This window comes from Stereum hirsutum, assembly GCF_000264905.1.
Source record: "Stereum hirsutum FP-91666 SS1 unplaced genomic scaffold STEHIscaffold_13, whole genome shotgun sequence".
Lineage (NCBI taxonomy): Eukaryota > Fungi > Basidiomycota > Agaricomycetes > Russulales > Stereaceae > Stereum > Stereum hirsutum.
In genome coordinates, this window is record NW_006763143.1 from 34,026 (window position 1) to 56,607 (window position 22,582).

Below are 22,582 nucleotides of genomic sequence, written 5' to 3' on the forward strand. Positions count from 1 at the left end.
GACAAAAGTCTTAAATCAGCATGCATACGCTGGCGCATCTCTCTCCTTCATCCTTTCCCTAACATCTTTTGGCCACCCGATAACTCTGGACGATGTCGCCTGCCAATGATCCCGAAATGAGCCTGCTTCAAGCAGAGGGTTCACTCTCACCAGACCAAAATGCAGCTGACCACAGCTTTCAAACGGCGCCAATACTCAGTGGTGACGCCGCGGAAATCCTGGGACCAGACATCGTGCCTCAGCTTGCTGTCTACGGGCGTATCCTCAGCCAACTCATCGATGGCGAGGAGCAGCTAGCAATCGTCCCGAAACTCTATATCAACAGTAATGCACCATTCAGTGCTGTGGTCTGCGGTTTGCAGGTGCGTTTTTTGTACCCTATGACGGATGGAAATTATGTTTGACGCGTTCTGGGCCAAGGGTTCCGGAAAGAGTCATTCCACTTCGGTGCTACTGGAGAGTTGTCTTATACAAGATGCGCGACTGGGCACGCTACCTATGCCGTTGAGTGCGGTCCTGTGAGTCTCTTCTCGTCTTTTTATGTGGATTCTCTCTCTCTCTAAATCAAGTGTGTAGGTTCCATTTTGACTCCGCGGCGGGTGGCGGGCAGGTGCAGCCATGTGAAGCTGCCTACCTGGCCTGTCTAAACCCAGTTCACGGTGCTGGTGCTGTTCCACCAGATATAACGGTGCTAGTCCTGTGCGTTTCAGGATCTCTCAGCCTCTTGAACTGGTTGTCTTCAACTCATTTCTGTTCGTGTAAAAGACCTAATAATATCAAGGCGATGAGGCATGTTTACTCTCCTCTCCCGAATGTTAAAGTCGAGGCTCTGCATTTCTCCACAAAAGATATCAGTGGTGAGCGTCTGCTTGCCATGATGAAAGTTGATGATAGTGGCCGTAAGTGTTCGATCCTTGTCTTCCTGGTCCCCGGTCTAACTGGATCTGACTCAGAGATGCCATTATACATGGAACTCATCATGTCTATCCTTCGAGACATGGACGAATTCGACTATGGGGCATTTCAGGAGGCTCTAACTCTGCATAAACTCAGCAAGCAGCAGAAAGCAATGCTCAACCTTCGACTTGCGTTATTGGACTCGTGCTTGAAGGGGGGAGATGAAACAAATAGCGTGTCTACGCACTTCTCCCAGGGAATGTTGACGATTGTGGAGTCAGTGGTCATATTGAGCGGACTGATCACCTTACCTGACATGCGTTCTCAGTCTGTCGTCGCCTTTTATGGACGCTTCATCCGCTTGTGGTTTCTTCGACATTATTCTTGGCCTATTCTTGGAGGTGGACGTTAAGACTGGGAAGCTGATTGGTATATTTTTCCTCATTTTCTCGAATTTATTTTCGTTGTTGATGATTTGTACAATTACGGCAGTTCTAGATGAAGCGCATAAGGTATAGTCGTGTGTCCTTCATTTACGCCGGCTTTGGCGTTCAAAGAGCTGACATCTGTGATGTAGTATCTAACAGATACAGGTAGTTCAACACGACTAACCGACTCTCTGCTTACCGTCATCCGTCAGCAACGCCATCTCAATACACGTGTCATTATCTCAACTCAAGAACCGACTGTTGTTCCATCTAAGTTCCTTGAACTTAGCTCGTTCGTCATTGCTCATCGCTTTTCCTCCCCACAATGGCTTCATCACCTATCCGCACATGTCTCGGCTGCACAAGTGATGAAAGATGAACTGTTCGCAAAGGTGAGTTCAGATCTCTCATATCTCCTCTGGCTTTGACATGACGTTATAATAATTCACCGCTGTAGATCGTTGGTCTGCAGACTGGGCAGGCGATCATGTTTGCTCCTTCTGGTCTCGGCGTCAAATCCGTAATTTCATCGTCTAAGGCTTGGACGACCACATCTTCCGCTAAGCTCACTACGAGCGGTGGTCTCGTCACCCCATATGGTCAAGGTTACCTACTCGTTCGGTCCCGACAGCGCATTACCCTTGACGGAGGCCATTCGCTTCTCGCTGTACCTAACAAAGCTGGGAATACTCGACCTGTGCTCAGAATTACTGCACAGACATCGGCTGAGGGTGTAACACAGGCGGAGGAGCACTCTGGCCTATTTTATACTATGAGGGAATTTGTGGAGTTGGCAGATAGTACAGGGATAGAGGAGATCAAATCAACTAGAGCCGAGTCCTCCATTTTCGAAACTTGTGCGGACGAGAATGGCTCGAACTATCAGCTTGAGGAGCAGACGGATATTGATGCCTTCAATATTGCGGTGCCAGATAATTGCAGCGATGAGGTTGCGACAAAACCAGGTCAGTCCTATAGTGTTATAGAATTGAATCAATGTATAAAATACCAACCTCTGACTCCAAAAAAGCCGAGGGAGCGTCAAAGGATGAGAACAGTCGACTACTCTTTGCAAAGCCCTCATCGTACGCTGCACCTATATCACCGACTTCGGACATGGTAAGACACCATCTTACTCCTGTCCCACTTGCATCGACTGTGGTATGTTTTTTCGTCTTATGAAAACTTATCATTGACCTCATTATCATTTGCAGTCTTTAAAAACTCGTATGTCTACCAACTTCGGCTTCCATTGCAACACCGGTTAGCTCATTTCCCCAGTAGTGCAGCCTCATCTATGTAATGAGTTTTACCTCCTTGGACATTGTACCGGAGACGTATGTCAATCCATATATCCCGATCTTTATAGTCATTAAGACTAATAGCGCTAACATAAATAATAGACCGACTGCCCGAACACTCACAATTACCTTCTGAGTCCTGCCCAACTTGTACAGCTGGCTTCATCGTCTAAGAATGTGCCGTGCAAATTCCTCAAGAAAGGTATTTAGTCCCTCCAGCCCTCGATCACACACTAATATGGGAATATGGTGTAGGAGAACCATGTCCGTTCGGTGCTGAAGAGTGCATGTACGGTCATTCATGCCCGTCAGGAGCGAAATGTACATGGGCTCAGAGGGGTCTCTGTCGTTTTCAACGATGTATGACAGCCTTGCCCTATGTATTCGAGACCAATGATTTATTTTGCATTCCATATAGACGGCATACATGGTCCAGAGACAACATCTTCACCAAATCTAACGGCCAACGTCCATTCCATCGGTTCAAGATCTACCGTATTGGGGACGTCACCACCAGTATATGCTCCATCATCACCTTCACCCTCATGCCAGAGCTTCGAGATGGGTTCCAGCTTTGTGGACTCTTTTTCACCGTCACGGCCCACAAGGACCACTGCCGAATATCCTGCCACTGCGACCACATCTCCGATAACTTTACCCCAACCTGAGAGACAAGCCTCACCGACTCATCCGGCCACGAAGCGCTCATCGGCACCTCTACCTATGACGCTGAATGTCGCAAGGTTCTACCCGCTTCTTCTCATTTTGTCAGAGGAGAAGACTGGTTATACGGCCAACCCTTGGCCCCGCGTGGAAGCCAAATTTCGGGAACGTGATCCGAAGGCTTTCACCGGAACTTTCAGAGCCTACTTAGTGGCGGCTAGGGATGCTGGATTAGTAGCTCTAGGTAACCTTTCTGAACCCGGTACTGAATGGGTTCGGCTGCTAGGCAAACCTTCAGTAAAACAATGCATCGACGAGGCAAAGAAATTCATGCCACTGGTGCAGGCTCTCAGAGAGGAGAAAGCCGCCGGAAGGGCACGCCCGATGTATTCTCAGGTTGCACCTCGTCTGAAACAAAGGCATCCGAATTCTTTCACGGGGAAGTTCGCAGATTATATTGAGGCTGCAAGGGCTTTGAATTTGGTTGTTTGTGGGACGACTTCAAAAGTCGGGCAGGAGTGGGTTCAATCTCGCCATTGAATGATGTGGTGCGATGATGGATACATTTTCCGATCCTGACGAGATCATTTCGTAGTCCCTTTCGGTACGGAATACTTAATATCACCTACATATAGTGCATCTGTCGTGTAGTATTTGAACGATAGTGATCTAGTACTGCTATGATGAATGTATTTTCCACCGCCCAAAATTTTCCGATACATGTCGACCATTTAGAACCATTCCCTCGTACTTCTGTTGGAGAAATTAGAGGTTGCACCTCCTCGAAACCGTCAAAAATATACTTGCTCATTATCGTGCCCGATGTTGACAATAACGTTCTACCTCTCAAAAATACTGCCAAGATCGCAGTGTATAGTTGCTATGTATACACACACTTGGATAAATAGATGATCATAATGATGCATCACAGATCTGCGCAAGTACCCTGCGGGCCAGCGGAGATGCATAATATCGATGGGCGGCGACGAATCACATAACCGAATCAGCTAGCTCTACAGTCTCCTGTCTGTTTGCTGTCCTCTCTCTCTTGAGCCCATTCGTCTGTTGACTTACTGCTTCCTTGCAGCGAACTGATATCGGGATTACGCGTTGACTTCCTCTTTCCGTCGCTGAACTGTGCATTTTGCCGGCCTCATGGCATTCCGCTGACGGGTTGGGAGCATCAAGCCGAATCCCATTTAGCCATCGACTTCCCCGGGAAGCATCCCTCATGAATCTCAATTCAGCAGTTACTAGTTATTCCTGGCTCTTCTGATACTACTCATGTATGCATTCCATGGTCGCCTAGGCGCAACTGATTGCATCATCTGTTCATCTCATGCGATGCTCTCGCGTTGGCAGCACGCCACAAAATAAAGAGAATCCCCGAACATGATCTTGTCTTCCCTCCCATTTTTCCTCGACCTTCCACCTGATCCCGTCCCGTCTCTCATTTGTTCTTCGTCGACTGTGATCTCTGTAACATGCAACTGTCCACCGGCTGGATATACCTCTCGTTCGATTTGATAAAGCTTTTTCTAACTGCTGTCTTGCTATGGCCAACTACAGCTCTGGCTGAACTTGAAAACACGACTTACGACGACGCAAGCGGCCTGTTTACTTGGACTGGTGAATGGAATGCTGCGTCACCGTCCTGGCCATGTCCAGACTGCCTTTGGCAACCTGATAGGTCCCAGTTGTACAACGCTACATGGCATGACGGAGGCTCAGATGGAGGTGCAAGTGGACGCATACAGTTCTCCGGTGCGTTTAAACTTACTACTGTGCCTTCAACTTTCTCTAATTGACCTTGTGACTCACTGAAAGGCTCTGCTGTCTATATCTACGGAATTGACATACCGAACGACGCACTGGCATGGTTCACCCTAGACAACTATGACGCGGTCAACCACAGCAGCTCCGCTGTAGGCGACGACCCGTGGAAATACGGAGCTCTATTCTATAGTGAAACAGGAATTTCGGAGGATATTAACCACACTCTCCAGTTCTCAGTTGGATCTACGGACTCTACCGGACCCGGTATCTCGTCCATAATACTCGACTATGCAGTGGTAACTTCAAATAAGCTGAACCATACGACTTTGTCGTCCTCTGCTCGAGAGTCGTCTACCATCCGATCAGCATCCACGTACGTTGGTTTCTTCTGTGATGCACACCGAAGAACAATATTTTCAGGACCATACACCATGAGTGGCTGACCATACACATTACAGAACATCCACTGCATCTATCACCGGATCACCGCAGCAACCTGGGCCGAGCTCAGAGGCAAAAAAGCACGCCCTCATCGGCGCTGTTCTCGGTGGTCTCGGGGGCGCAACAATCGCTGCAGCAGTGTTCTGGGCGCTGATACGTCGCCGTCGACAAATAATTTACTCCAAGGTTGTTGAGCCGGAACCGTACGAGTTGACGTCTCGTGAGTTTGCTCCTCCATTCTAATATTTGGAAAGTGCGTATACTGATATACAGTTGGCCACAGAAGAGCAACCGTCTTCTCGTCAGTCCTCAAAAGCACTCTATATGCATCGCTCAGAGTCGGATGTGCCGCTAGAAATTGGACACAGTCCGTTGTTCGGTCCGTTGTCACTGTTGCAACTCAGTTTATGAGCCTAATCCCTATGTATACAGCGTCAACATCTACTCGTAGGCAAGGTGATCAAGATAGAGAGTATTCCACCGAGGATAGGGTGAGAGAGTTGGAGGCCAGGGTGCAGCTATTATTGGAGGAGAGGGTCCATATTGAGTCTCCACCGGAGTATCAGAGGAGCATATGACCCTTTGAGGGTGTGGAATCATATAGCCATCAAATATTCTGCTTCAACGAAAGAACGCGCAATAGAAAGACAGAGTCGTAAAACGTCGTTGGTTGCATGATGCAGGAGACGTTTGAAAACCCGACCTTCAATCGGAGTACATCCCACCGTCGGCTGTAATATACATGTGAGGGGCGGTAAGTAGTGCTCTAGTGTCTGCCGAGTCATAGCCCAGAAAGTATATCACTGACCGTTTGACCTATTGCAGCCCCCCACACTGAGTGATTAATATACATGAAGCATCGAATAAATACGGGAGTAAATCTCACCTGTAATATAGCTCGAGTTTTCGAGGCCAAGAAAGATACGACATCCGCTATTTCTTCCATTTTTCCGGGTCTACTGAGGACAGACCGCGCAGTTTTCTGGACGAAAGCATCACATGTGAGATCCGTCTCGATTCAAGAAGTTGATCTAACGTACAGACTTGAGGAACGCATCTCCAATGACCAACCCAGCCGCAAGGGTTTTCACTGATCACAAAATAAGGGGCTTGTCTGGGAGAAGCATGAAACCGACCGATGTGGCGTACTCATATCGGTAGGGACAACTCCCCTGATGAAAATATCCATAGACATGATTAGCTGGATCTGTCAGGCCACGAGCGGGAAGGGACAGGAATATATGCTTACGGAGCGTAAGCATTCACGTTGATTCCGAACTGCCCTAGCTCGGTCGCTGTATAGGATGCATCTATCATATGTATTGAGAAGGGGTGAAGCTGACACGTCTGTTTATGGAGAAATACTGACCGACTGACTGGGTAAGACGACAGACTGCGAACTTGATGCTAGCATACGCGCTTATCATGGGAATGCCTACAATTTGGATAAAAGTTCTAAAAGCATCTCCGCGAAGCTGAGAAACATTGAGAGCAAACCTTGTTTCCCTGCGATCGAACACGCTCCAATGATCTTTCCCTCACGTCCTTGCTTGATCATTCGTCGAGCGGCTTATTGACAACCTATTAAATCAATGGTCGCAGGGCATGCCATTAATATAGACGAGTTACAGAGGTATACTCGCAAATTGGCGAATATGATTTGGGTAAGTTGCGCGACGGGTGCTTTTGCATCAACACGAGTAAGTCACCCGCAGAGAGCGTAATAAGAAGGTCGGTTGACAGAACAGGTTACTGACTAAGGATGAGAGAGGGCCGCTTATTCCGGCATTTGCGACCATCGTTGTGTGGGGAAGGTGAGCTCATGATTCGCTCAGTGAAAGGAGATATCGATGATCTTACCGTGTCCAGTCCGTTAAACGCACCCACTGCATCCTCAACCATTCGTCGCACATCATCTTCATTTGTGACATTCCAAGTCACAATGAGAATATCCTGCGCAGGATGTGTACGGTGGATCTCGTCTCTCGGAGAGCTGACCCGCCTTTGACGCGACGTCGTTTATCGCCAGAATGAGTCCATCCTTTGCGAGTTTGACCGCAATCGTCCGTCCAATACCTATGGGTTCGTAAGTGCCCGCTGAGAGATATAAATCACAAATTTAATTTTCTACCCTGCGCAGCACCAGTAACAACTGCAGAGAGTCGTCTTGGGTCCATATCGGGAAGAAGACGGAAGGCGCAATGGTTAGGGGGCTTGGTTAACGGTGGAGTGTGGAGTGCGTACTACATGCAGAGATGTATTATATCTAGGAGCAAAAAATAAGCTACTGGGATGGGAATCACCAAATCCTGGATGCGAAAGAGCACCCATCGAGGCATTCCACATGCTGCACCATGTTTGAACGGTTCAGTTCTTGAGCCGTCACTGATGTGAATGTAGTCCGTCCTGATTTATGCAGTTGCGCTGTCCGTCTTGTCAGCCAGAATTGGAGTTGACTTCTTTCGGTAGCGAAAGAGAACAACCCCCCCCGCAGCGCTGCTGGTCAATGATCATAGAATAGGATGATCACCTGCAGATTGCAACATATATTCATACATGGCCTCGATCGCAGCAGCCTCCACCGTCGACTATCTCCTTAGTGAGCGATAATAACAAGCCCGTAGGATACGTACTGTGGTACTCATATACTTGGAGATTGGTGACCGTTTACTCTGATGAATGTTAACAAAATAGCCGAGGTCAGCGACTTGACGAGATCGCCACAAGATCTCACAAGACAAGATATCATGTCACGAACTAGAGTTCTTCGAACCCAAAATGATAGAGTGTTGAGCTGATATGTCACACTTTATTTCCGCATTCATGCCCCACATTTCACACCATCTCTTGTTTACCACAATTCTTTTTAAATCATTCTGTCCAAGTGAATAAGTCGTCAAACTAGGAGAATCGTTTGTATTAACACGTGAGATGATATCCCACGCAAACGACAAAAGCTGGTGCTTACCGTCAATTCGCGGCCAGTGTCTTGATATCGAGTTGCTTGAAAGTAAGCCAGCCCTCTGGACTGTTGTACACCACAGTAAGGGCTGTGAACAAGGATCAGCTAGCGTACTACGACTCTCGAAAAGAACATAACACTCTGAATGAACTTGGGAACTTACCTTTACTCTTAGCATTGTACAGCGTAGCGATAGACGCTACAACGTCGATGTTAGCGCCTAGTCACAGTCAGAAATGAAGTGCACGTACTGCCACGAGCAGGAATCTGCAATCCGGTCGCAGCACTGGTGATGATCTCCTGGTACCTCACCCTATCGCCAGCCCGGATCGGAAGCGGAGCCTCCCAAAGCCGCGGCGGATCGTCCTCCAACTGAGCTACAACTCTGTACCGTCCGGAAGAGCTCAGAGGATAGAACCCATCATCGTTACACTCGCAGTGAACATCGGCATAGTAGATTGAGAATGGTCCATATATCTTACTGGTCTTGCAGTCGACTACACGCTCGAATCTGGGCTCGAGGGAGTTGGTACGCTTGCCAACGGGGCCTCGGAGCCGGCGCATTCTGTAAATGAGGATGCGATCCGAAGATTGGGTGAATGCAACGCAGAGGTTGTCCACCTTGATATCTGAGTTTGAGTCCGCCTCTTGGATAAAGGTGAGAATATCGTGCAAAAATATGTAACCATTGGGTACGTACCAGCCCAAGACAACGCAGCGACAGTGGTTTTACCATCAGCGGGGTCCTCTGTGACGAGTGCGGGAACACTCCATGCTCCATATGTTTGGCGCAAGACGAAATCTGTGGGTCAGAATAGTTGTGGATTATTCAGTGATTGCTCGGAGTAAACTAGGAGAACAGACGGACAGATGCGCTACGGCGGAATCACGGTTCATTTATTATTGTCAGTGAGATCGCAGGACGAAATGTTTGGGGCGTGGCTCACATTATCGCTGGCTTGATAGAACAGGATGTCGTTCTTCGAGCCCTCGCCAAACGTCGCCGAAGCAAGCGAGGACCCCAGGAAAGGCGCGTTTATTCCGGTGTAGGGCACGGTGTTGACGTGCACTGTTCCTGCCCCGATCCCTGCAGCCATAAAGAACGTCTCGTACAGGTACCCATTTGTATCTTGATAGAAGACGGCGACCAGGGGATTGTTCGGGTCTGCCAAGCGCTAGAGAAGTAATATGTAGTCAGAATTTTTACTACCTCTATGAAGCCAGAAAAGACAGCCTACCGTGTTGGCCGCCGTCTTTGAGTATCTGTATCCGCCGCTGATGACGGACGTCTTAACTGTATCGTCAAAGTCGGTCGACTTGGCGGGAGCTTCAAGAATAGTGACCGTAGGCGATACATCAGGATACTTGGTACTAGCGGAGTAGACGTCGAAGCCAGCGCCGTCGGGTAGCACAGCAATTGAGTTCCCAATAGGAGTGGAAGACATCACTAAAAGGTTGGATGGGATGGCTGATAATTTCGACGAAAGGTACGGTCTTATATACAAGACCTAGAAGATGCAGCCTATGCTACAGGCGTCGAGTAACAAGACGAATTAAAGTGCGATAGACGGCGCAAAGAAGCTATCGCAAATATAGCTATGAATGGTTCCATGTGTGTGAGACCGGTGTCGCAAACAAGGGCAGACTTCCAGGGACAGGTTCAAGTGACCGTAGAGGAAAGTCAGCAATGATCATACCAATCAGCCCGGATGATTTACGCGAGGCGCCGAGATGGAAGAGTTATCCCTCTTGAGCAATGTGTGGATAATCATCAGAGGATTGACTCGAAACGTCGCTAGACGGTGCGACGGAACATTCTTGCCCTGAGAGATTGCGGAATACAAACTTGTACTGAGGCTGTACAGATTTCACCGCTCGAGCATCCAATGGCCATCGACAGACCCCCTCGTGCGGATATTGAAGCAAGTGAAGACTAGACAGGTTCGCACAGTCAGCTTCGAGACTGCGACGCCCAATCATCGTTTAGTGACGAAGCTATGTCATGTGCGTCGCCTATGACAAGCTCCCTTCGAGACAGATTGTCCCGATGGATATATCACGAACCCTTTAGAGAAATAGCGAGCTATTCAACGTACACTGCTATCATTCTCGAGGTCGATGGATGCGTTTAGAGGATATGCAGGATAGAATAGCGCACCACACAACGAGAACGTGCCACATGCATACACCAACATATTGGTAGAAACGTGTGGTTTGAGAGTTTCGCAGGACGTGGAGCGAAGCGACATCAGCTAACAAGAGAAAATCGACATAGTATGTCCGGAGAAAAATAACGGTGAAGTTCGGTACGACCTTCCATGAAACGTAGCGCACATCAACAGGTTTTGTTATGTAACGGCGCTCTTCCGGCCCATATAATTCAAGCTATCCACCGACTTCGAGTGCATATGGGCGAAGTATCAGTCAATGTGGGGCGCCTGGGCCAGATTCACTGAAGTCGCGCTGTGAACCTATCCATGAGATAGCCTGCACCCGAACATAATAAACTTAAGGTCCCCCGATTGAGAATCTGAACATCAACGAACGAAAGCGTCGCCGTAGCTTTAAAACTGTATCACGGAGGGACTTATCGCATCCGTTTTCCTATCCCGTGAAATAACCTGGAATGAAAGCGAGAAAGCGGGGAAGTGGAAGAGTTAGTGAGAATGTCGGCGAGGCACGACCTGAGGCGTTTTGGGCAATACCCGTGTAAGCTAGATGTGTACGCTTCAGGGACAGGGGCGGAAGATATACGAAGGCCACGAGTCCCAAAGGGTTAGTCAAACGGGTTGATGCATACGGCCGAAGCTCAAAAAAAAAGATGAATGAATTTACATACCCAAGCTACGAGCGATACTCCTCGGACTCTACGCCACCCCTATAAGTCATCGCATTCATCAGCCTTTTTTCAGTCTGTACTTCGCCACACCGGAACGATGACCAATCACACATACCTTTGCAATCGAATACATTACATAGACTCCTAGCTGGAAATCGGTCGAGATACGAAGAGCGCCCAAGGTCCCTCTGAGGTGGAGATACTTGAGATCCACTTCGTAACTTATGCGGATTCCTGGAAGTCGAGGAAGTATTCAGGCAGACCGATGTCTTCGAGAACCGGCGTAAAAATGGGGAAAGGCACATTAGCAAGTCGATTGAAGAAATGGCTAGGACGATGAGGATTGCGATCTCAAGATGGAATTGGAAATTCATTGAGTGCAGGGTGGCGCAATGTGGCGAGAAGGATAGGCACATACCGATGCCTGGGACATGCAGGCCCATCGTCAAGGACTAGAAATAGAGAGGATAGGCGTAAACTCTGTGCACACTATATATTCGAAGGAAGAACCAAAAAGTAGCATACCACGATGCCCCGGACCTTATTCAAGTCCCGCACCAGGGACGACCCAATTGTTAACGATCGTGTTTGACTTCTCGACGGCGATGTAGACAGTCAGACCGTAGGTATATGCGAGTAAGGCTTCTTGAGTTACCGCACCGTAGACTATGGAGAAGACGGTCGGAGTTGGAGTACATACCGCACAAGGGAAGGGAGCCGCTTCGTGGTAACAAGATGAAGGAATCGAGATGATGTGGTTTGTGCAAGCGAGCTGATTCATGAAAGGATGGATGTGAGCTCCATCAGGCCTAAGCGAAGAGAGGGTAGTTCGAGGGAAGATAGGGGTCAAGTAGCGTACCATATACATGATCTGGCCATAGTTCTTCTTGCTTGGGCAGACTGAACTCGGATGGGAATAGCACAATGCTGATCAGAATATATCATCAGGACTCGTTCGAGCTTCGCTATGAATAAAGGAAAGGAACGTACCCAGACCGAACTCCGTCCTGCACTATCCGCACATCCCACTCGCATCGACGGTCCACTTCACGCCTACTCTATCTCCCACTCGAACCGAACCATCCTCACCATTTCCTCTTTTAACACTATCATCGCCCAACGCAACGGTGATCCCGACGCCTTCGTGCCCCCCCCCCCCCCCATCAGAGGTAGTTCCTCCGGGCCCCTCGGTCATCCTTCCGAATATTCGTGACCGTGTTGGAGCAGCTCGAGACCAAGATGTTAAATAGACATTGGTTCGAAGCGAGCGTAGACGGAGAAGAGGAGGACTGGGAGGTGAAGATCGTGTGGGGTGTATTGAATGTCATGATCAGGGCTGCGCGTTGCATTCCCCGTACTGCAATCGTAGCTGCGGAGGCAGACTTCTGTATATGTTAACTGCTCAATTGGGTTGAGGAATTGGTAGTGATGTGGCGAGTTGAATGAGTATAGACGCACCCATTTTCGGTTACTAAGACCGCCAAAACACCATCTTCGTGATGGCATGCCGCTACAGCCACACCAATGACATAAGTGTCCAGTGCTACGCTACCACGTTTTTGACGACCCTCTGCCCAGTTCCTCCATCCCAGTCTCTCTACTCCGCAAAGTCGACCGAACTCGCACCAGCGGTAGAATGCTCCGCAACCGCATACTCCGGATTCCGATTCCAGCTCACGAACGTCGTCCACCTTCGTGTCGTGCGGTTATCCAGATAAGTGGCGCAGAAGAGGACGTAGAGTTAGAAGATGAGGATGGTGCTGTGGAGGGGAGGTATGCCGGACGATGGAGAGGCGCATGTCTTCACAGATGGTTTGCAGTTGGATGAGGAGCGAGGAGCCGGTGGGGGTCGCTGGGTTTGATCCGTCAGAGAAGGAGAGACACTCTGAGTGGTAGAAGTCGCAGTCGGAGTTGGAGTCGGGATTGGAGCTGCCATACGAAGCCGACGAAGAGTGAGAAGGGGGAATGTAGTAGAGCAACGGGAGAAAAGTAAAGACGCCGGTCTACGATTCTAGATCGGTTGGTGGGTCAGTGCGAGTGGAGATGATGACTCGGAGGCACACCTACATAGTAAGCTAGTATTAACCCAAAAATCCTTGTATGTCCCAATATTCCGCTTTGCTGAACACAAGAACGAGAAGAAACAATCTTTGGAGCGTGGCGAAGAAGAGGAGATGGTTCGCTGCCTAGAGCAGTCGCTGCCAACCGGTACCTAGTGGCGTGAGAGAGCGTGAAAGTCACGCGGGATCTTCCGGAGCCTCGTGTTTGGCTCTGTTTCTCCTTTTGTCTCGTCAGTTCTTCCTGGTAGCGCGGTGTTGTGTCCACTGCTAAACAACCATCCCAACTCGTCTCTCAGAACTCACAAAATTGAGGACAACTGCAGCACAATGATTTTCGTTGATATTTCTAACGAACTCACCGTTCTCCGTTCGCCAATGCCTGGCCCATCCCAATCAACCTAACAAACTCTGGACTGGTTTTCTATTCCTCAGACTCCCATTTGAATGTCTGCTTCATCTCTTCACAGAACTTCAGGGTCTCAATTTTCAAAGCCCGAGTATAGGCCAAACGTCGCGACCTAGGAGGTTGACCATTTCGGCCTGGCATGCAGCCGAGAACCAGGCTGTTGGTAGCGAGGTCACGGTGGCGGGCGACAAGTTATAAGTATATGTATGAATAAGCCATGGGTGTTGCTCAACAGAAATACTACTACATTGGGCTCTGTCTTCACGAGACACGAAAAATATTCTCTCGCGTTGAAGCCTAGCTTTTTCGTCATAATTCTCAGGCTTCCAATTATGATGAACCAAGTCCTCGTTGTTTGCACGTGCCGTAATTACGGTGGCGCAGCAAAATAGGACAGAGGTCATCTTCTTTTCTACCACAGCGTCGTCTCCGGGCATGTATAACCGTTACTTTCGTTCTCTGCAACAGTAAGTAACAGTCGTTTCTTATTTTGTTCGATACCTCGAGCGCTGAAGACACCATTGCCATCTATCTCTAGACCGAAAAAAATATGTCCTCCTTCACAGTCGCCAGCCCCTTCGACAAAGGCAAAATACAAACCTACTGCGCGCCCCTCTTGCCCTCCTCCCGACTCTCATTCCAAATTGTACTTACATTCCTCGCATTCGTTCAAAATATGGGGACAAAGTCTCCCAAAAGCGAAAAAGCTGAAATCTGGGCTCAATCCTGCAGCAATGCATGATGTGCCCGTGCCTCGCCACCGCGAGGTGAGAGCTTTTGAAGCGGAGGCCTTGCAGCCGATCAATGCAGAGATCACAGGATTGCAGTACATTGGTTCGTACTCGTGGGTGAAGGCGTCCACGCCCACGATTGCTGTACCTGGTACGTCTTCGCAGTAATGAAAGCTAAAGCCTGGATTTATTCGAGCTCATACTTCCACTATCCGCTCCATCCCTATCTCATCGGACTGATATTTCTGTTATACCTCCTGATGCCCTTGTAGGGACGCCTCGTAGATGGGTAGACAAGCCATTACCGATCACGCTCAAAGCGGACGACGTCGCAACTTTCGTGGACTCAAACGGGCATCGTGCCCCGTCCGCGCCGTTACTTCCACTCTTTCTTGCGGTAGACGCAACAATGAATACCAGCGCCAGCGCCAGCGCCACTTCAACGTCAACCCAAGTCGAGTGGCCTTCTATCGACGTTATTACAGATCGTAACGGCCTGCGGAAGCTACTTGGATGGACTACAGGGTCTTCCAGACGAAAGGAATGGAGAATTGACATGCAACTTGTCGGAACAAAAACGGTTCTGTTTAATCGGCGGGAGCCCAGCACTGCGGTTGCACCCATGCCAGGCGGTGCCACTTTCGGACACGCCTTTGAGATGAAGATGACCAAGCCCCAGGCGAAAGGCGTCGGACGTGAGCTCGACGGGCATCATCGAATTGTTAGATATGTGAGTGCTTCAACGTTGACTCCGCGTGGGTTCCGAACGAGTAATTGATTCGCTTGGGAGATAGGACTTCGGGGGATTGTGCATGGTGGTCCGTTTCGAGGTTGACGCCTTCATTCCCGAATCTTCATTATCTTCATCTCTCTCGACAACTACACCGTCCAAGATCCGAACTCCTGGTGCGAATACAGCTCGGTCGCCACACCCATCCACACCACAGCGAGAGAAATCCATAATCAAGGTCATAAATGATGGTGTTCCCGTCTCGCAGTCACGCATTCTCGAGCTCAAAACCTGTCCTCTCGCTAACGCGATGCGCACAAAAAACAAGGCATATCCTCAGCTCTTCTTCTCTCAGACTCCCCACCTCTACATCGGCAAGCACGTGAAAGGTTGCTTTTCCGAAATAACAAAGAACGATGTTTCGGCTGGAGACTTCAACAAGCAGCATGATATTTTGGTGAGAAGTGGGGCGCTAAAGAAAGTGGTCGTGGCGCTGAGGAACATTCAGGAAATAGTCAGAAAGAGCGGCAAGGAAGGAAATTTGACGTTGGTTTTCGAGAAGAAGGCGTTGAAGGTCTACGAGAGAGTTACGCAGAAGGGTGCAAGTATAGAACCCCTTCCGAAGGAGATCGTGGCGAGGTTCGAAGGTGGTCTAGATAGATTGAAATAAGGGTATTTTGTGATGTTTCTTGACTTAGTACGACGTGGATATCTATGCACTGTTTTTCCTGGTCATATTCAATGTCCCTTCGTGAATGACCATCCTTGTGATGGTACACGTACGCATAGATCGAGACTAATTCGATTGAACGAAAGCTCCTAACTTCCCTCGGTGAGGTATTTGTCCATTCTCAGACTTGCCAAGCTCATCGGTGGCAGAAAAGACGCAAAACGGTCACAAAAGTGTAAAGTCCCTTTCTAGGTGATAGAATCTGAGAATGTCACATTCACCACCGTGTTTGTTGTCGTTCTCGACAGAAGTGTATATTGTGCCAAGCCCAAGTACGCGAAAGATGACTGACACTCCTCCACCTGCTGTATCCTCAGTCTGGGGCAGGAAGGAAGGAAGGAAACCACGGATCGGCTAATGCTTCTTCCATACGTACTCAACCCACCGTCCTTTGTGGACGCCCGGAAGCTCTGTGTACCCGCGTGATATCGATGAGGCACTGTCTGCACCTGAAAGTGATAAACCCATGGGTCACCTGTTGAAAATATGAGCTGCGACAAAAGATCTCGCTGTATGATTCGTACGAGTCTCGAATTCCATGGCAAACCAAATAAAAGATACACGGCGATGACACAATATCTTACATATACATTCAGAGGATTGCAGCGCACTTTCAAAACTGGATCACTGCCCGCCCAATCAGTGTCCCCTTCTCCATCTCGTCGAAGATCCTGTGATGAAAACGGGTAAAGTTGGAATAATTAGTGGGAGTTGCCACGACACACGAACCAGGGCGTTGGTCAGTATCAAGCGAGAGTCGTAAGTGCGCAGCGGAGGGATGAGAGATGAAGGGGGGCGAAGGAGATAAATAATAACAGCAAGCGCATGTAATATGATGGGTGATAATGTGCGGAACGTAGAGGAAAGAAAGTAGCGACTGCGATTGACCGAATGAAATATTTATCGCAGACGAAGATGGAGGAATGGACATAGAAGTGCAAAGGTAGTAGACGGATGGTAAACGTACTCGTTAATCTCCTCCATTTTCCTTAGATTGACGTGCGTCTTGACCTTTCCACGTGCGACGAGGTCGAGAGCTTCGATCGCATCTTGCTGGTTTCTGGTGGTAAAGAACAGTTAATATATGTCACACATGAAAATTAATGTCGGGGAAGGGAGAATGCGTAAATGCCTGATCGGAGGGGAGTAGTGTCCGGGATGTGACAGGATAGTAGGAACTAAACTCGGAAGAAGAAGCGAATAAATCTACTCACCCAAGCAACGAGCCCACGATCCTCAGACTCTACACCACCCAAAATTGATCATCATGATCACCGGGCTCCTACGGCCACGATACAACCAATTGCACCCACCTTTGCAACCAGCAGTCCCACATAAACTCCCAGCGGGAAATTAGTCGGGATCCCAACAGCGACCAACGTTCCTCTCGGCCGGAGATACTTGAGGGCATCTTCGTACGACGCCGGCTACATGATATAAAGACCAACGACAAATGTCAACGGTGACCACCGATTTGAAGCAGAAAATAGCACGTACCGAAGGCGAGATAATAACAGCTGCATGCGGGCCCACACCTCCACAGACCCTAACGATCTCTTTGACGACAGCCAACGCTACTATAGCAGACTTCTCTGCTTCGGGCTTTCCAGATTCAGAGGCGGAAGTAGTAGCAGCGGCGATGCATTCTTGGAAGTCGATGAAGTGTTCGGCACCACGAGAGAGGCAGGCTGATTTCTTGGAGGATCCGGTATCTATGCATAACCGACGAAAGTCAGAACTCTGAGGAACATAGAGTAGTAGCAAATGGGGTGGATGTAAGAAGTGGAACGGTGGAAATGATCTCAAATGGATTGTGGCGTAGTGTGGCGTGGAGGAGAAGTGCATACCAATGGCTAGGACACGCAAACCCATGGCAGCTGCATACTGAATGGCTGTAGATAGAGAACATGAGCCCATACTGCACTCCGGAGAAGAAGATACGAAAACGAGCATACCGAGATGTCCCAATCCGCCTCCCGCACCAGGAATGACAACCCAGTTGCCGACAATTGTGTTTGATTTCTTGAGGGCGGAGTAGACAGTCAGACCCTATCGATGTCCGATCAGGGTAACATCAGTACTGCATCATGGACTGGGGACGAACCGAAACGATTGTGGAAGAAAGAGTACATACCGCGCAGAGAATGGGAGCGGCATCGTGGGATTCGAGGGAGGGAGGAATCGGGATGACATGGTTTGTCCACGCGAGCTAAATCAGCAGGCTTCAGCTGGGAATGGGTGCGAGTCCAAACAGTTTGAGGAGAAGATAGGGGCTCCGTAACGTACCATATACTCAGCGAATGTCCCATCCACGGTCTGTCCACAGTTCTTCCTGCTTGGGCAGACTGGATTTGGAGGACATTGCGATAATGGTAGCGGTTTACATTAGTATGCGTTCGAGCTCGGCCTTCCGAGGTAGGACAGAAGGAAACGTACGGGAATCGAACCCAGTCCTGCAGTGCTCGCACATCCCACACGCATCGACTGTCCACTTCACGCCTACTCTATCCCCCACTCGAACTGATCCGTCCCTACATTTTACTCCTTGAACACTACTCTCGCCCAATGCAACGATAATCCCAACGCCCTCGTGTCCCCCAATCAACGGCGGTTCCGTCGTCGTCCCTCTCCATTCGCCCTTCCGAATATGCATGTCGGAGTGGCAGCAGCCCGAGACTAGCATCTTTATTATGCATTGGTTCGACGTGAGCGTAGATGGAGATGGGACTGGATGCGAGGTAGATATGGTGTAGGGTGCATCGAACGCAGTGATCACGGCTGCGCGTTGGGTTTCGGGCACTGCAAACGTAGTCGGGGAGGCAGACATCTCTGGAGGTTGATTGTTCAGCTGAGTCGAGGAAAGAGTAGTGATGTGGGAGTTCGAGTGAGTATATACGCACCCGATTTCGGTCACGCCTTGATTTATATCCACAGGGACCGTGAACAGAAACGAAGCACCCTCTGTAGGTTGATGCAGGACGTCCCATGACGCCCGGTTTGGTCAAGACGTGGGAGTCCGACCGAGCGATGGAAGTATTTCCTTGATCCTAGGGGTTATTTTGAGTTAACGTGGAGATGTGCACACAGTGTTGGGGGCCTGTGGCCCTATAGATATCAACTAGAGCGTGTTGTTCTTCCTGCAAGTACTCTTCTGGGCCGCGCAACCTCAGGCGTGCCGTCGATCTCCAAGACCGTTGTTTGGCTACTCCAGCAAAGTGAAACGAGCGTGATAGATTCAAAGCAGCGAGCCATAGTTATACACACATGAGCATCACGATGAGAGCCCAATTATCTTCTTTGAGGACGAGAGGGTTCAAGACAAGTTCAAGTCCTGACTCTGGATCGTAGTCGGGTTGAACCACGTGCTAGGGTTAGGGGTTCATGGCACGTCATTGCGACATTTCTATCTCGTTCCTTCAACGTTCCTTCTTGCAAAGGTCTTCACCTTCGTCATCCTCCCAGAATGGGAGCGCTAGTACTGAACCCCTCTGCTTTCTGTGCGATGTGATACAATTTTGCGCTTCGGGCGCGAGCTCACCCGTTCATTCGCGGCACTTGGGCCTCGGATGGTCCTGACCCGCTCACCATCGAGTAACGTGGCCTCGTCTCACTCTGTTGGTCGTGGACGGCACCAACGAAGTTCATCATCGATAGGACTTAATCCGCCGTCACTAAATGGCTGCTCATTGCGATACTACCGACGCCTTCTTGCTTACGGGTGGATCATAAAGTCTGGCTTTCCTGTTTGATGCGATTCTTGGTGTGACGGACTGCTTACAGTCCACTATCGAGAGTACAACGCCACACCCTTTGCACCAAAGATTCTGATTCGCTTGTGCACGTGGAAGGAGACTCTAACTTGTCTACTATGCGCCAGTCTCCAGCTCATTTCTCGAGTTTTCTTTCATCCTTGGACCTTCTCGCGCGTTGGAGGGCGGGACGACACCATGAAGATTATTGTAAGACCCAGTCTATCAGTTGAGCTTGACTCCTTTAATATCTCGAATGCTTACTTCAGAATCCTACTTCAGAGCTAAACTTGGTCGTACTTATTCTTGTTAGGGCGGGCATTGCGGGAACCGGTAGATTCCGCTGAGACGGTTTCAGTCGAAACGGAATATGGAAAACACGCATAATCTATGTACTTAGATATTGAGTAGCCACCGAAACGCTTTGATGAAGTGGGTACAGTAAATGGCGTATCCAGCTCTAGCTTCCGATAAATATCAGTATCGACTACAGCTGGTGCCATCGTCTATGCCTTTCCATAGGATTGATCGTCGGATTTGTATTTCTCGATACTCCCATTCGCCTTCCTCAGTTTCTCGTAATTTACTGAACACTCGTTCTAGAATGGTTGAATCTAGGCCATTGCGTGACTTCCCAACGTCGTGATTCGGGTGACAGCTGCAGGCCACGCCTTCAATTTATGTGGCGCGAAGTCAGAAACGTGTCCCCATCCATGGGTGCAGCGCCTGAAACATAAGGCATTTCGTAGAGCACTCGTATACACCCACGGTTCCCTCCTCTCCCCTCATTTTACGACTTTCCAGTATCTCACTCATCATACATCTCTTGACGATGTCCCCCAGCAATGACCCCGAGATGCGCCTGCTTCATGCAGAAGGCTCACTTTCACCAGATCAGAATGCGACCGATCACAGCTTTAGGACGGCACCGATACTTAGCGGTGATGCCGCTGATATCCTGGGACCTAACGTCGTGCCCCAGCGCGCTGTTTACGGGCGTATTCTTAGCCAGGTAATCGATGGCGAAGAGCAGCTAGCAGTCATCCCGAAGCTTTACATCAACAGTAATGCACCATTCAGCGCTGTCGTATGCGGTTTGCAGGTACGCCAGTATCTACTCTAATTGTGTATGATGATATGGACTGACGCGAACTACGTTCAGGGTTCAGGAAAAAGTCATTCGACGTCGGTGCTTCTCGAGAGTTGTCTCATACAGGATGAGCGCTTGGGGACGTTGCCTGTACCCTTGAGTGCGGTTCTGTGAGTCGTCTATCTACTTGTTCTGGGTGTATTAATGTTTCTGAGAACGGAATGTAGGTTTCATTTCGACTCTGCGGCGGGTGGGGGCCAGGTGCAACCGTGCGAAGCCGCCTTCTTGGCTTCCCTTGATCCAGTTCGGGGTGTGGGTGCTAAAGCGCTGGATGTAACAGTGCTCGTTTTGTGTGTCTTCCTGTTCCGTCACTATTCACTCTCACCCTGATATTAGACGATAAAAAGACCGAACAATATCAAGGCGATGAAAAAGGTGTACTCTACCCTTCCGAACGTCAAGGTCGAACCACTGCACTTCTCTTCCGAAGACATTAGCGGCGAGCGTCTACTTGCTATGATGAAGGTGGACGAAGGAGGTCGTGAGTGAGCTATATCCTCCCTACTATGTTCTATTCTCACTGGTATTTGTCCAGAAATGCCTCTCTACATGGAACTCATCCTGTCAATTCTTCGGGACATGGACGAGTTCGATTATAAGTCGTTCAGGACCAGTCTCGATCAGCATAAGCTCAGTAGTCAGCAAAAAGCGATGCTAAATCTACGACTTACATTGCTTGACTCTTGCCTCAAGGGTGGAGATCGTAGCAACAGTGTCACATCCCACTTCTCTCAAGGAAGGCTGACGATTATCGAGTAAGTGTTAGTTCTCTACCTACGCTTGACTATCTATTTTGATCTTTATGCACAGTTTATCGTCGCCCTTCATGGATCCCTCCTCCGCCTGCGGCTTTTTCGACATAATTCTTGGACTATTTCTTGAGGTGGATGTTAAGACTGGGAAACTGATTGGTACGCTTCCGCATTCAATAGCCGTTCCCCATTCTTGGACATTTACGATTTTTCACTAACAGTTTTGGACGAGGCGCACAAAGTACAGTAATCTCTTCATTCACACATTCACCCAGATGCTCCTGAGCTGACTCGTCATATGCAGTATCTGACAGACACAGGAAGCTCGGCACGATTGACAGACTCCCTCCTAACCGTTATCCGTCAGCAACGCCACTTAAACACGCGCGTTATCATCTCTACTCAAGAGCCCACGGTCGTTCCCTCTAAGTTTCTTGAGCTGAGCTCGTTTGTCATTGCACACAGATTCTCCTCCCCACAATGGCTTCAGCACCTTTCAGCACACGTTTCAGCCGCTCAGGCGACACAGGACGAGCTATTCTCTAAAGTAAGTATGACATATCTTCGAACATAATACCCTCACGAAATTGCACTGACCCAAATTCTCCCGTAGATTGTTGCACTGCAAACAGGCCAGGCTATCGTCTTCGCTCCGTCCGGCCTTGGCGTCAAAGCAGGCGTTTCGTCCCCCTCCACTTCGTTCAGCGCTTCCTCAGCTCATTTGAGATCAAGAGGAGGCTTTGTCGCACCATTCGGTCAAGGGTACCTCCTTGTTCGATCTCGTCAACGTATAACCCTCGACGGAGGCCACTCCCTGCTTGCAGTGCCGAACCGTCCCAATCTTGCACGTACTGTTCATCGCATATGCGCGCCAGGCCCTTCGAATTCGAATGGTCGTGATTCCCCGGTGGAACGAAGTGGACATATCTTCGAGGCAGTCCGCGAGTTTGTTGATCTAGCGAGTAGT

The 22,582-nt window shown here is 49.3% G+C and overlaps 8 protein-coding genes across 8 annotated transcripts; 4 read left to right on the forward strand and 4 right to left on the reverse strand.

Annotated features, from left to right (window-relative positions):
• Nucleotides 1–613: 613 nt before the first annotated feature.
• STEHIDRAFT_62930 (uncharacterized protein) lies at nucleotides 614–1,753 on the forward strand (the record flags this gene model as incomplete). The annotated part of the gene is made up of 6 exons (XM_007307197.1): nucleotides 614–699; nucleotides 766–899; nucleotides 954–1,173; nucleotides 1,226–1,326; nucleotides 1,390–1,409; nucleotides 1,475–1,753. Coding segments are annotated over 6 exons (840 nt in total), but the record flags the coding sequence as incomplete, so codon positions are not given.
• Nucleotides 1,754–4,773: 3,020 nt separating this feature from the next.
• Nucleotides 4,774–6,084, forward strand: STEHIDRAFT_159772 (uncharacterized protein; the record flags this gene model as incomplete). Its single annotated transcript, XM_007307270.1, has 5 exons — nucleotides 4,774–5,053; nucleotides 5,117–5,438; nucleotides 5,524–5,726; nucleotides 5,790–5,885; nucleotides 5,939–6,084. The coding sequence occupies 5 exons, from the start codon at nucleotides 4,774–4,776 to the stop codon at nucleotides 6,082–6,084; spliced, it is 1,047 nt and encodes a 348-aa protein (XP_007307332.1).
• Nucleotides 6,085–6,537: 453 nt separating this feature from the next.
• Nucleotides 6,538–7,845, reverse strand: STEHIDRAFT_113358 (NAD-P-binding protein; the record flags this gene model as incomplete). Its single annotated transcript, XM_007307271.1, has 9 exons — nucleotides 6,538–6,596; nucleotides 6,656–6,678; nucleotides 6,756–6,816; nucleotides 6,876–6,941; nucleotides 7,004–7,075; nucleotides 7,390–7,422; nucleotides 7,505–7,582; nucleotides 7,638–7,749; nucleotides 7,810–7,845. 9 exons carry the CDS (start codon nucleotides 7,843–7,845, stop codon nucleotides 6,538–6,540), a joined length of 540 nt encoding a protein of 179 aa, XP_007307333.1.
• A 631-nt stretch (nucleotides 7,846–8,476) lies between these two features.
• STEHIDRAFT_113359 (uncharacterized protein) lies at nucleotides 8,477–9,913 on the reverse strand (the record flags this gene model as incomplete). Its single annotated transcript, XM_007307272.1, has 7 exons — nucleotides 8,477–8,556; nucleotides 8,632–8,667; nucleotides 8,720–9,115; nucleotides 9,169–9,270; nucleotides 9,337–9,343; nucleotides 9,416–9,643; nucleotides 9,707–9,913. The coding sequence occupies 7 exons, from the start codon at nucleotides 9,911–9,913 to the stop codon at nucleotides 8,477–8,479; spliced, it is 1,056 nt and encodes a 351-aa protein (XP_007307334.1).
• A 1,616-nt stretch (nucleotides 9,914–11,529) lies between these two features.
• On the reverse strand, nucleotides 11,530–12,502 carry STEHIDRAFT_113360 (uncharacterized protein; the record flags this gene model as incomplete). Its single annotated transcript, XM_007307273.1, has 6 exons — nucleotides 11,530–11,635; nucleotides 11,726–11,759; nucleotides 11,866–11,973; nucleotides 12,008–12,079; nucleotides 12,167–12,234; nucleotides 12,330–12,502. The coding sequence occupies 6 exons, from the start codon at nucleotides 12,500–12,502 to the stop codon at nucleotides 11,530–11,532; spliced, it is 561 nt and encodes a 186-aa protein (XP_007307335.1).
• Nucleotides 12,503–14,507: 2,005 nt separating this feature from the next.
• STEHIDRAFT_62871 (uncharacterized protein) lies at nucleotides 14,508–15,361 on the forward strand (the record flags this gene model as incomplete). The annotated part of the gene is made up of 3 exons (XM_007307189.1): nucleotides 14,508–14,655; nucleotides 14,777–15,234; nucleotides 15,299–15,361. Coding segments are annotated over 3 exons (669 nt in total), but the record flags the coding sequence as incomplete, so codon positions are not given.
• A 1,088-nt stretch (nucleotides 15,362–16,449) lies between these two features.
• STEHIDRAFT_101271 (mannitol-1-phosphate dehydrogenase MPDH1) lies at nucleotides 16,450–19,098 on the reverse strand. Its single transcript, XM_007307274.1, has 11 exons — nucleotides 18,865–19,098; nucleotides 18,401–18,793; nucleotides 18,251–18,309; nucleotides 18,099–18,173; nucleotides 17,920–18,013; nucleotides 17,812–17,856; nucleotides 17,462–17,676; nucleotides 17,278–17,391; nucleotides 17,179–17,207; nucleotides 16,932–17,024; nucleotides 16,450–16,635 (listed from the first exon to the last, which is right to left on the reverse strand). The coding sequence occupies exons 2-11, from the start codon at nucleotides 18,789–18,791 to the stop codon at nucleotides 16,578–16,580; spliced, it is 1,173 nt and encodes a 390-aa protein (XP_007307336.1). The 5' UTR covers nucleotides 18,792–18,793; nucleotides 18,865–19,098; the 3' UTR covers nucleotides 16,450–16,577.
• Nucleotides 19,099–20,569: 1,471 nt separating this feature from the next.
• On the forward strand, nucleotides 20,570–21,865 carry STEHIDRAFT_62948 (uncharacterized protein; the record flags this gene model as incomplete). Its single annotated transcript, XM_007307200.1, has 7 exons — nucleotides 20,570–20,815; nucleotides 20,876–20,973; nucleotides 21,031–21,153; nucleotides 21,211–21,344; nucleotides 21,399–21,618; nucleotides 21,674–21,774; nucleotides 21,837–21,865. 7 exons carry the CDS (start codon nucleotides 20,570–20,572, stop codon nucleotides 21,863–21,865), a joined length of 951 nt encoding a protein of 316 aa, XP_007307262.1.
• Nucleotides 21,866–22,582: the final 717 nt, after the last annotated feature.